This window comes from Clinocottus analis, unplaced genomic scaffold, assembly GCF_023055335.1.
Source record: "Clinocottus analis isolate CAN_PGR_092001 unplaced genomic scaffold, fCliAna1.0.p SCAF_26, whole genome shotgun sequence".
NCBI lineage: Eukaryota > Metazoa > Chordata > Actinopteri > Perciformes > Cottidae > Clinocottus > Clinocottus analis.
The window spans coordinates 148,460-161,243 of NW_027175998.1; the positions used below are offsets into that span (position 1 = coordinate 148,460).

At 39.3% G+C, this 12,784-nt stretch overlaps 2 protein-coding genes across 3 annotated transcripts in view; one reads left to right on the forward strand and one right to left on the reverse strand.

Moving 5' to 3' along the window:
• The first annotated feature begins 4,157 nt into the window (after positions 1-4,157).
• LOC137794887 (fibrinogen-like protein 1) lies at positions 4,158-7,660 on the forward strand. The gene is made up of 7 exons (XM_068591999.1): positions 4,158-4,217; positions 5,159-5,327; positions 5,770-5,929; positions 6,081-6,178; positions 6,253-6,341; positions 6,844-7,049; positions 7,306-7,660. The coding sequence occupies exons 1-7, from the start codon at positions 4,158-4,160 to the stop codon at positions 7,538-7,540; spliced, it is 1,017 nt and encodes a 338-aa protein (XP_068448100.1). The 3' UTR covers positions 7,541-7,660.
• Positions 7,661-7,753: 93 nt separating this feature from the next.
• Positions 7,754-12,784, reverse strand: part of LOC137794886 (microtubule-associated tumor suppressor 1 homolog) — a 55,104-nt gene continuing 50,073 nt past the window's right edge. For both annotated transcript variants that reach the window (XM_068591998.1, XM_068591997.1), the window contains 7 exons: positions 11,374-11,464; positions 11,049-11,154; positions 10,755-10,828; positions 10,066-10,164; positions 9,827-9,943; positions 9,533-9,630; positions 7,754-8,939 (listed from right to left, as the gene is read on the reverse strand). In XM_068591998.1, coding sequence (XP_068448099.1) covers positions 8,729-8,939; positions 9,533-9,630; positions 9,827-9,943; positions 10,066-10,164; positions 10,755-10,828; positions 11,049-11,154; positions 11,374-11,464 — 796 coding nt within the window. In that variant the 3' untranslated portion in view covers positions 7,754-8,728. The remainder of the gene's footprint in view (positions 8,940-9,532; positions 9,631-9,826; positions 9,944-10,065; positions 10,165-10,754; positions 10,829-11,048; positions 11,155-11,373; positions 11,465-12,784) is intronic.

Consider the following 12,784-nt stretch of genomic DNA (forward strand, 5'->3'; position numbering starts at 1 on the left):
GTGTTTCAGTCCAATCTTACAGTACTCGAATCAAACATTGTGACGCATTAAGTGCTTCTCTTCCAACATTGTCACGCTTACAATGGACAGTTTATATTTTTTTTAAAAACCCATCAGACGAGAGATGTCGTTTTGCCCCCTCCCTCCGACCCAACCTCCAAATTCTTTTGCCGCCTATTCACAGTGCAAATCGACTGCATACAATAGTTCGGTGAAAGAGTTGTGTCTTATGCTAGTAGCAGCTAATGTAGCCCCTTGCCTGAAGCAGAAATGAACAGGGGGCTACAGAGTGAATTGGGCTCACTCTTTAACAACTCTACAGCCCTATTTTTTTTCTTTCATTTTGAAACTGTTCAGCACCAACAGAAGCCGACTCGAGATCCCCAAACAACAAATGACATGTAAAACCCATTTGGTTGATAGAACTGACTAGAGATTGTTTAAATGTTGGTGTTTGGTGACCTTGGATTAGCCATAAAAAGATTCCATGGCTGGCCTTACTAAAGTGTTCCACATGGTGTTCCAGATGTTTCAACTGATAAAAGGCATCAGTTGAAAATACATGTTTAGTGCTTTATACTTGTTCAAAATTTATTGTATTTAAAGACTCAAATGGAAATACAACAGTGAATGTCTTAATATTATGTAGTAATGCTAAAGACATCAATGTATTGGATCTTTCAGACTTTGTATTATTTAATAAAGCAGCAGAATGTTTTTAGACCTCAGTTAGCCGTAGACTCTTCTCTACCATCTCCAGTATTCACATAAATACAAATGCTTCAGTACAAATTAATGAAAGTCAAAGTGAATACTAATTTATATTGTCTGATGACAAGTTTTACATTTGTGAAGGATCGGCCATCTGGCAACACTAGAATGATATTAAGCCACACTGCTCAGTTGTTGTGATAGGATACCACATTCAGAGGGCCAAAACAGAAATGCCACATAACTGAGGCTTTGTAATGTTCACAATATTAAACAACCCCACACATGTGCATCTGCTCCAGTAAGTACATGGGAATAAATGATGTTATGCTTACGGAGTGTGTTTTGAGAACGAGGGGTGGTTAAGAGGCACAGTGAATGGAGTAAAGGATTCAATTAGCCGACACTTGAAATGGAAATCTTCACCAGAACTGATGTGATAAAACTGAGAAAGAGCTAATTATCATTTTACAGTGTAACATTTTAAGTGACAAATGTGCACAGAGCTGTGGAATCATGAGCGCTACGATGTTTCATGCACTACTGTCAGGCTATAGTAACTGTTTGAGGGAAAATTACATTAGTTCTTTAAGTTACCAAATGAATCTTCCTGGTTCAAGAAACATAGCGGTCATTTTTGAAACGCTGATTCAGCAGTACACAGTGTATCTGTGTCAAACTGCACTTTAGCTCATATCACCTAATATGAGTGTATATCGCCAGAACAATAGGTGGCGCAACGACCGTAGAGTCGACCTGCACACCGACGTTCACCGATATCTCCCTCCAGGAATATTCCGCCATCTGCGTGTCCTCATACTCCGTCAGACGGGTTATATAAATGCTCATATTTGCGGATCTCTTCAGCCAAAGGTTCTTTAACGGGATCCATTGTTTGTGTTTCTGCTAAGGCTTTTAAAAACAGCGGTATTATGCTATGAAACCGGAAATGCTAGACTCAGAAAGGATGTGGTTAGCAGACCAATCACAGTCTCGCGGGCTGCGAACGGCTCGCGTAGCTTTGCCGGATAGTCAGAAGTTGTGGGTGACGCACGCGAGATGGCTGATGGGAATACGCAACGGGGTCCTTGCGTGTCTTGCGTGCTTGCGTAACAGAGGAGGATCCCTCTCCCAGGATGGACAGAAGCAATAGATGTCATGTGACATCGCAGCGGTTTAAGTTAAAGCACATCAGTTGCAATCAGGCAAGGTATTCAAGGAGGGATGACAATAAAAGCAAAAAATCTGTTTTAATGCTTGGAACTAGTAGCAGAACTTGCAGGTCAGAGACATCAAATAAATTATGGTGGTTTAGGAATCAATAGTGGATCAGTGTTGTCAAAAGCTGAGATTCAGCAATAAAAGCTCTGAGGTAGAATCTGAATTCATAAGCAGAACATCTGTCTACTTGTATGAGTGCATTTTCTACTGAAAGTGGCTTAAAAAATGTAATAGTAATTCTAATAGTAATAGTTTTTTTAAGTACTTTTCCTCGTACTTTTGAAAAGAATGGAAGGTTAGAGACTGCAGAAAAGTGTGGTTTCTTATCGCTGTTTAACCGCAGCAGTCTCGTGAGTGTGAAACAATCAATGTCACTCAGATTCAGAAGAAAACAATGATTACGGTGAGCAGTTTCACACACACAGTTGTACCAATGCTTCTCTGAACTTTTAGTATTGTTTTCTTTTTTTAAAGTAATTATAAAACAAAAACGCATTAGTGTGGTTGAGTAGCCTAAGATCTCACCTGTGCAGACAACCTCAACAGCAGAGGAAGAAAACCACAGCTCCAAAGCTCCACAGTCAAGCAGTGCAGACTTGGATCCATCACAGTCAGAGAAAAATCGCCCCACAAGTGTCTTGTTAAGAAGATCAATCTTTTTGGTTGAAATGGCAGAGCCACAGTTCAGCTGTCTGCATGCTATGGAAGCATGCTTTAGGTCCCAGACTGTGGACTCTGCACTAAGCAGTCTGAATTGGTCCTCCCCAGACACCAACAATTTGCCAGCACAGGGTTCACTGTCGTCCTCCCTGAGCACTCCATCATCCAACATGATATCCATAGATTCTGGATAAGAAGGAAAAGCCCAGGTTCATTTATTCCAGTAGGATGTCATTTCTAACAAAATTTCATTGTTTTATTGCTGTATTTTCTCATATATGCTGTTATGTGTTGTACATGCATACGTTGTACAACATTCCATTAGCCTATCTTGGAGAATGAGAGAGAGGCTCTGGCTCACAGTTGTGATTGAAAACAAAGTTGGGATAAACACAGCTGGCGTTCCCTTGGTTCCCTATCTTAACCACTGAGGTATTGTCACATGTGTATTACAGAAGAACAATAGAATATCATTTAGTTGCCGATGCTGCAGTATACTGCATGTTCAGTGTTTTAGGATGCAATTGAGTCAAGGGTCTCATCATTTTGGCTATTTTTCATTTTGTTTTGTATATATATTGTATATATATTTTGTTTTATATATATATATATATATATATATATATATATATATATATATATATATATGTATATATCTATATATATGTATATATCTATATATATATGTATATATATATATATATATATATATATATATATATATATATATATATATATATATATATATATATATATATACTTGCCATGTCATATATGTTTTTACAATAAATACAGATACTCATGTTATTAGGTTTGGTCAACTGATTTTGTGGATAAAGGTCTGGCAATGCAAGACTAGCGCGAGTATGACTTCAGACACATGCATGCGAAATATGTACTTGCATATTTCAACCTAAAACATACTTAAACCAATAAACAAATAAATGTTGGACATTACAATATGAAAAAGTTTGTTTCTGCATTTATTACGGCTTGTATTTATTAGCTCATTTTATTTTATTAAAATGTTGTTTGTATGTATGTATATATATATATATATATATATATATATATATATATATGTGTATATATGTTTATATATATGTATTTATATATGTATATATATGTGTATATATGTTTATATATATATGTATTTATTTATATATATATATATATATATATATATATATATATATATATATATATATATATATATATACAAAAATAAATACATGTTACTTTGCATACATTTATAATTGTGTCTACCACCATATTTATTTAACTATATGTATTTTTGTAGATGCTGTTAAGTAGGAGGCATTAGATATAAACAGGCAATAGCTATTTACTTCAACCACTAGATGGAGGCCATTTTACAAAGTGTCAGTCCATGTGCAGTCTTATAATCTCCAGCCATACAGAGTCATGGTGAGAAAGAGCAACAAACAACATCAAACATCCAAACAGGACAGACGAAAGGAGAGAGGAAGTCTGTGAAACTCTAAAGACAACGTAAGACCAGAGTGTCTGGCAGTTTGATTCAGTCACCAATCAGATCACTGATTATGGGAATGCTGAGGATATTAATGGCCTTTCTTCTTCACATGGCTGCCACTCTACTGGCGGTAAGAAAAAACAATTCAAACTCATACTGTACTATAGTATTCTAATCATACCATATTCCTTGCATATAGGTTTTTTTGTGCAAGATTTCTGCCTTCATATCAAAAGGGATTTTTTTTGTAGTTGACAGTGTTAAAAAAATGAATTTACAAAACAGCAACAATTCCTTTCCTCAAACCATGTCACTGGCAGAACCCACAATGGATAGGTTTTAGGACTATTTGTTTGGTAAGTTACTAGTTCCAATGCAAAACTGCTCATGGTGGGGTGTATATTATCCAAAGTAACACAAACTTTGTATCTGGAAAGATGTGCTTCTATTCATGTTTTTACTGTAGTTTTCCAACGTTAAAATAATAGCTGAAGAAAAGGCCGACAAGGACAGCCAAAACTCTCAAGTGGTACCGTTTTATGTACATTTGTTTCTGTGAGATTCAGTACCTTGATGCTGGTTTTATGTTCAAGGGGATCAATTCATGTCTGATCTGATCAAGTCTTCACAAGTTATGCTGCTTTTGTATCAACTTACCGATGTGATTACAGCAAAAATACATATTTAGCAGCTTTACTTTGGGTAATACTGGATCCTATATTAAATTACATACTAAATACTGTAATAATACAGGATACATCTTGAGGGCAGCCTTGACTATAACAAACCTTATAACAGTCGGAACACCAGCCTCTGCTGAGTAGGGTAGTATGAAATATTTATCTTATCCCTGTTGTTTTTCTGACCTCTATGCCCTTTTCACCCGTTTGGTCTGTGATTGTTTGAAAACTGCAAGGATTATAGATTTTTTTTGATTATCACCAAATTATATTATACAAGAAGATTTGAGAGGGTTGATTTTCTTTGCGTTGTTTTAAATCCAAGAAGCTAGTTGTTGACTGCAACCCTGGTAGTGCCAGTTACTAAATTGGTCTTTCTTTCTCTTTCAAGGCTCCTGTGCCTTGTGAGGAGAAGGTGATCCGTTTGGAAGCGGAGATCCGGGGTCTGATGAAAGTGATCAATGACCAGCATCGCTACATACAGGAGCTCCACAACAGCCAGGCACAGCATCTGGAATACATACCCAACTCACATCTGGGCCCCGAGAACCGCTATAGGGGTAAGGACAAATTTGTGCATTTTAAACCTTATAATCATCAACCCTGCAGTTCCCCCCGGTTACAGAGCCATTTATCCTATGTTAGCTCATTGCTTTGTTTTTTTGGCTTTCAAACTCTGGACCTGTAAATGTTATTCAAAACACTTGTGTAAGGCAATTATGCCAGGTCTTGGTTTGTTGTTTTCCACTTCCAAGAGTCCAAAAGAATATTCATAAATTACTTTTATCAAGCAACTAATCACGACAGCATTTTGCTTAGTCAACACCTTGTCATGACCTTGAGCTGCTTCACAGGAATAAAAAAAACCTTCCAGACAAAAATTATTTCTCAAACACGTAAAGAAAATATGTCTGTGCGTTTCTATTTGCATATATTGCATTCAAAGCTATTCTTTATCTACCTGGTTTGAATATTTATTATTGTATATATTTGTGTGTTCAGACTGCTCCGAGGTGTTTGCGGACAGTAATGTGGCCAGTGGGCTGTATGTGATACGTCCAGACGGCTCTCCCACGGCACTGAGCGTCTACTGTGACATGAACAATGGAGGAGGATGGACTGTCTTCCAGAGAAGGAAAGACGGCAAAGAGAGCTTTGACCGGTGTGTGTGTGTGTGTGTGTGTGTGTGTGTGTGTGTGTGTGTGTGTGTGTGTGTGACAGTGGTTCATAATTGGAATTGATAGTCTATATGTGTTGAAAAATTTGACATTGTAAGTGAATGTAAAATCAGTACATGCCCCCGGTGTGTGCAGAGCGTGGGTGGAGTACAAGCATGGATTTGGAGACCTCTACTCACCCGATGGAGAATTCTGGCTGGGCAATAAACCTCTACACGATCTTACTTCACAAGGTGTGTCTATCTGTGTGTGTACATGATTTCTTTGACATAATAGGAACGTGGCCTCTGAAACTTGTGTCTTGTAGGAAACTATGACCTGCGGATCGACATGGAGGACTTTGAGGGAAATCAGCGCTATGCAGAGTACAAGAACTTCAAAGTGGATGATGAAAAGGTGAAACAGAGACACTGCAAAAAACAATTATGACTGTGTAAAAATAAAAGACACCTAGTCTCATAGGTGAGGGTTGTAATAACATATAATATAGCAGATGTTATAGCAACAAAAAGTTGATTAATTTATTAGGTTCAAAAACTAGGTTTTTGCGTTCACAAAAAGTGGAGTTATCTCATTCTCCTTTGTGGAATTGAACATATTTTTGGAAAATGATTAAAATTCTGCAGACTGGAGTTCATACATTTATGTCCACAACATTATTTTTGTATCTTGTAAAAACAGCTTGTAAACCTCTGTCTGTCTATCTGTCTCTCTTCTGATAAGCATTCTTTTCTTCAGTCTATAACCTTGCTCTCTATTCATTTCCCATAACAGTAGCAATCTTATTTAGACTATATACGGAAATAACAGCAAGGACATCTGGCTCCAAAAAATACCCAAGCACTTTTGTAACATCAATTCTAAACTCTTTTGGTTGATTCCCATGTACATGTCAAAGGACCAGTACCAGTTACATGTGGGAGAGTACACTGGGAATGCAGGGGACGCCCTGGCTGACGTCCACGGCCGCCCCTCTGCCGGGAAGAAATGGACCGGTACAGGCAGTGGGGTCAAATTCAGCACTTTTGACCAACTGAATGGTGTCGACGCGGAAAACGATGCCAAGTGTATCAGACACAGCAAGTCAGGATGGTGGTTCAGCAGGTGATTGATAAATACTTCAGTTTCACTGTGGCACTGCAGTTATGCTGTGAATGGCAACACACACACACACACACACACACACACACACACACACACACACACACACACACACATACATGCGCACACACACACACACACACACACACACACACACACACACACACACACACACACACACACACACACACACACACACAGTAATTACTGCTGGCAAGGTGTCTTATCTATTTCTTTTTCTTTTACGCCCACATCACAGGTGCGATTCAGGCAACTTGAACGGTCACTACTACAAAGGGCCGTACCAAGCGATGGGTGATGACGGGGTGGTGTGGTACACATGGCACGGTTGGTGGTACTCCATCAAATCTGTGGTCATGATGGTACGAGCCGCTGACCTCGAGCATCCGCCACTGGTCAGTGCACCGTTGCCGGAACAACTCAACCCTAGCAAAGTGGCAGACGACGTCATTGACATTTCTCATGGCCAATAGGCTGAGAGCAAGTGTTGAAGCAGCATGTGTGTCCTCTCTAGAGCTGAAAAAACATTTGACTTGATTCACATCCATTGTAAGTTGAGAACGTTTACTCATCTGGGGGAAATCAGTGTCATCTCAGTCACATCCTGTACTCGCCTTTTATACTTTTTCAGAAATGTAAATCATTGCATTTATTTTGATATTGAAAATTAAACAATGTTGCTTTGCTTTAATGTCATATTGTATTTATTATATGTCCAAAATAAATATGAACATAGTGGAATTGAGGCAAACTGGGTACATCTGAGGTTTTTCAGGACAGACACCAGATAGACAAAGTGATTCCGTAAAACAGAGGCCAGTTACCGGCCAGTTCAGGAGAGTCTGGCTCTGAACTGAACTAGGTCGTCCAGATTAACATCCAAAGGTGATTACATTCCACATAGGTAAGGTATTAAGGTAGATGTTGTAAGGAGTTTACATGGAGGAATAGATATCCATTGGATCAAAGGATCGGATCAGTAATTTAAGTTAGTTCCTCAGATGAACAAACTAAATATGAGTTCCTGTTTTCCCAAGAAGGACACCAATTTAATCCACTTCTTCCAGAAGTCCAAAGTAAATAAACAATTGAGCTTTGCTCTTTGGGGGAAGACGTCCTCTTTAAAAGCAAGGGAAAGGGCAAAAAGAATCCATGCAATCCATTGAGAGGTACCCGTTATATAATGATTTGCCAAACCCAAAGAACTTTGAGTCTCTTTCCACAAACCTACATATGCCACAAATTCAAGGTTTTTCTCATCCACCTCTTATGAAAGAGTGGTGTAAAAGAACAGGATGAGCAGGACTTGAACAGTACAACATATTGTAAAAAAAAAAGGTTAGGATAGTCATAACAAGAGTGAGGCGCCTTGTACAGACCCTGAGGTGTGCCAGTTTTTAATGCTTTTTTCAGAAAAAGAAGAAAGGTTCGTTGGAGAACCAGGCATTTGGTGGAGAGCAAGGCCAGTCCCACTCAGACATAAGTGCATCGGTGCCACTGCAATGTCTTATCACTTTCAAGTGTCTTTTATGCAATTTATTCCAAATGTACAAGTTTATCCTTAATATCCAACAACACTGCTGTGAATGAAGTCTTCCTCTTGTAAAGGAGGACAAGTGTTGTTCACAGGAGAGAAAAGGGGTTGCCGTTTGCTGCTGTGGTTATCTGGGCGATAAGGGTGTCGTGGGGAAGCAGGCAGAGTTCCGTGGTGAGCCAAAGGGCGAGGTGGGTGAGAGGTGGCGGGGACTCGACAGTAGGTCACCGTTGTGCAGCTTCCACAGCAGCTCCTCGTTCTCCATGGACAGACGCTTGTTTACCTTTGATTCTTTCTGCAGCGTCTGCTGAAGTTTGACCTGTTCACTGGACAGCTGCCTGCAGGGGGAGACAGAGAGCAGGAGTGAGCAGAGGGGAGATACACTGAGGCTGTCAGAGTCCAGCCTCAGGACGTTAAAACAATCTGAACTTGGAATTCAATATCTGTAATAAATGCTTCACGCAGGTCTACTTTTTTTAAGGCGTGAACTGAATTCTCAAATAATAACTAACAGAAGTCAACTATCCATGTGTGATCCACCAAAATTTACCCCTGTTATTGCGCCAAATTTATTTTGTTCTGCTTTAACTGGAAATTATCTTTACATTCCAATGAATCAAATGTTGACAGAAAAGGACCGTGGTTGTCGCAGGACTGCAATATCATCCATTGCGATTCACTATATCTTCCAAAGCTAGGATGTGGATAGCTGTGAGTTCTCACAACAAAAACAATATCTATGTTCGTCCTTTACGTTCATAATGATCATTTGGGTTGAGTTAGAGGTCTCATTGAGTCATGAAGCAGACACAGATGAATAACTAAGTGAGAAGTGGAGGAAAAACAGGAGGCAGATAGACTTAAAAATCCTGCTATAAGAGCAGATGGTAAGACTGACGCCTCTGCAGAGAGATGGACCTGGAGTACATACTTGGAGAGAGCAGAGTGTTTGTCCATCCTGGCCTTGTAGTCCTCGTTCTCCTGTTGGACCTTCGTCAGACACTCCTCCAGTTTCCCATTAGTTTCCAACTGTGACACACACAGCCAAACAAAAAGACCGTTTGGTGTAAATGCATACAAGCCTCTAAACAGCGTCAATGTGGCTGGACTGAATGTTTTGTACATCTTCAATTTGACCATCAAAACAATGTTAAAAAATTATGTCATTTTCAGCAGATTTGACTCTTTTGAAACTGAAAAAAGACGATAAAAGACTGGTGCCTACCAGTTTGTCCATCTCCATGAGCTTCTTCTCTTTCTGGTGCAGCTGGTTGTTCTTGATCTCCAGCACCACCTTAAGACTGTCCAGCTCCTGCTCCAGGTACACTGTATGGGAGTCCTTCTGCACAAACAGACACATAGAATTTGAATGCTCTTTGTCTATCAATCTCCAAGATCTCCAAAATGTTTGTGTTTGAGTCATTATAACAGAAAGCTATTATTATAAAATGTAACCATCTTTACCAAATTCTTGTCAGTGAGTATTTGCCTCCTTCTCTCCTCTTCTGCTTTCAGCTTCTCACTCAGAGCCCCCTTCTCTGCTGACAGCTCACAGATTTTCTCCTAGTAAGAGGGACAGAGGAAGACAAAGACAGAACAATTATTGGGTGAAAACTGAGCTTTGGTTCTTACAAAGTTAGGACGCCTCAGAGTGGTAGCAGGTAAACTCATCTAACTGCTGCTTCTTAATTGTGGACCTGCCAATATGAAGAAAAAAGGGGAAAGGAAAAGAAAAGAAGTGAAACAAACATATTGACTGGCATTAAGGAAATTGGAGAGCCCCTAAATTGTAAGGAATATCATTTGCAAACAGATGAAGACCGACGGAAATACAAAAAAAAGGTTATAAACGTCTGAAAAACTAGAATTAGCAGAATTATCGAAGTATCCATTCATGGGCTCAAGGAAATCCAAACAACTATTTTTGCTAAACGTTTATGAAATAAAGCATTGAACCAATAAAATAGGAAATGCTTTATTTGGCAATAGTTTAGAGATACCAAGGCTCCTGTCTCCTGAAAGCCATTCAATAGAAAATCTTGTCTTCTTTTGAGGTGAACTACACCTTGAAGTATGTTTCTACTACTTTTTTAAATGTTACAATAAGTTTGTTTATAATGTACACTTTCCATTAAAACTTAAAGGTCTCTTACAGAAAGAGCTGTGTCGGTCTCCTTCAGACATTTGTTCAGGTTCTCCAGGTCCGTCTGCTGGATCCTCTTTAGCTCTGGAATGCACAAACACACATAGGATAAAATGATTGCGCAAACTGCCTGATTAATCAGTAATGACTCTTGTTGAAAATATGAATTCCAAAGCGATAAATGCCTGAGCATTATCGCTTATGGTGGTTTAGTGCATAAAGTCCTCAGTTTTGTTTCGCCGGTAATAGACTATTCCAAATGTTGAGCTGTGAAAGGTATTGTATGTGTTGGTCCTACACACACCTTGTATGGAGGTCTCATACTGCTGTTTGAGAGACTCTATCTTCTTGCTGTGACTCACTTCCTGGTTCTTCCTTTCTGCTTCCTGTTGGCTCCTTAGCTCCTCCACCTAAATGATGCAGGCGCAAAAAATGAAGCCAAGTCAAATATGTCTGATCAAAATCTCTTACTGCTCGTTCATTTGAGGTTTCGGTTCTGTCCTTGTCAGTATCTGGTTATTACACATCAGAAAAAACATTGTGATTACAACTGTAGTGCAGACTGTTGAATGTGCATGTGTGTGTGTGTGTGTGTGTGTGTGTGTGTGTGTGTGTGTGTGTGTTCCAACCTGCTGTTTCATCAACATTCGACATTTGTCAGCCTCCTCCTGATACGTCTGGTGGACTTTGTCCCACTCTGTTTGATAAAAGCTACTCAATCTGACACACACAGAGGAACATTACATTTGAGACATGCAGAGAACAGTAGAATAAGCGCAGGCTTTTATTTCCATACAACAGTGTGGTAACAGTTCCAGGGGTCTCAAACTTAATTTGACTTGGGGTATTGTGATCTCAGAAAGCACAATATTTTTGAAAGTTTACTTATATATTTATTTCACATTAATAACATATACTTAACAAAAACAAATACAACCAGCAGTTTCTATACATTTTTATATCAGCATTTAACAGTGTAAACATATTTTGATTTTTTAGATTAACTTATTGAAACCGAACCAACAAATGCGATCCCTGAATACATTTGTACTTTATTCTAGTTCTTGGCAGACAACTGGCAGCGATTGTGCTCACACAACTGAGCCACATTGGCCCTGATCAAGGTCAGAAATCCTGAAACCTTGAGTACAGCTTCAAGCATCACTAAAGCCTAGTTTATGGTTCTGCGTCAAGGCAAAGCAGTACCTACGCCGTCGACGTGAAGCAGTTGTTGAGCATTCGAAGTTCTGCGTCGAGGGGCTGCGTTGCTCTGCAATTCACTGCCATGCTGCCAGGGGGGTGTGGCTGTGTGGTTTCAGGGGTTATAGAGTCGGAGCTCAACAAAATTGATGAGCAAATGCTTAAATTGCAAATGTTAAAGCGCAGGCGACAGAGAAGACGTTTGCGGAGGTGGTCTGTACAAAAAAAAAAAAATTTTTTTAAGCGGACCAATCACAGCGCCTTTTTTTTGGAGGTGCACGTCAGGCTACGGCGTAGGGGTGTGCGTCGACGGCGTAGCTACGGTGTAGGCACGCTATCGATCTGACGCAGAAGCATGAACTAGGCTTAAGCCTGGACCTGTACTTGCATTAATTAAAGTTCATAGTTTAGAAAAGTTTCTCACACAGATATGTGCTTCCAAAAAGGCACATAACCCAACTGATCACTTTTGTCTGCTCAGGGAAGGATGGATGCAATTCTCTCATAAATTGACCAGTCATGTTTGGTTTTCCTTCTCTGAATTTAGCTTTTAGATCAATAAGTTCCATTTCCAACATACTCGGGACACTCTCCACATCTGCTGAGAAGGGGTCTGCAAACAGCTGCCCTGCGTAAACTGCTCGGTCATATGCGGTCACCTTTGACCTTTGCCATTATTTTGAGCCAAGCTCAATTAAAATCTTTAATAGATTTTTTTTTAAATTGTATATTAAGGGGTAGTTTTAATTTATATCAAGAAAAAGAAATATTAAAATAAAATTGCGGCCAAGAAATATGATAATTTTGGTATTATGTAGTGGACAGTAGGGAGGGGGGCCG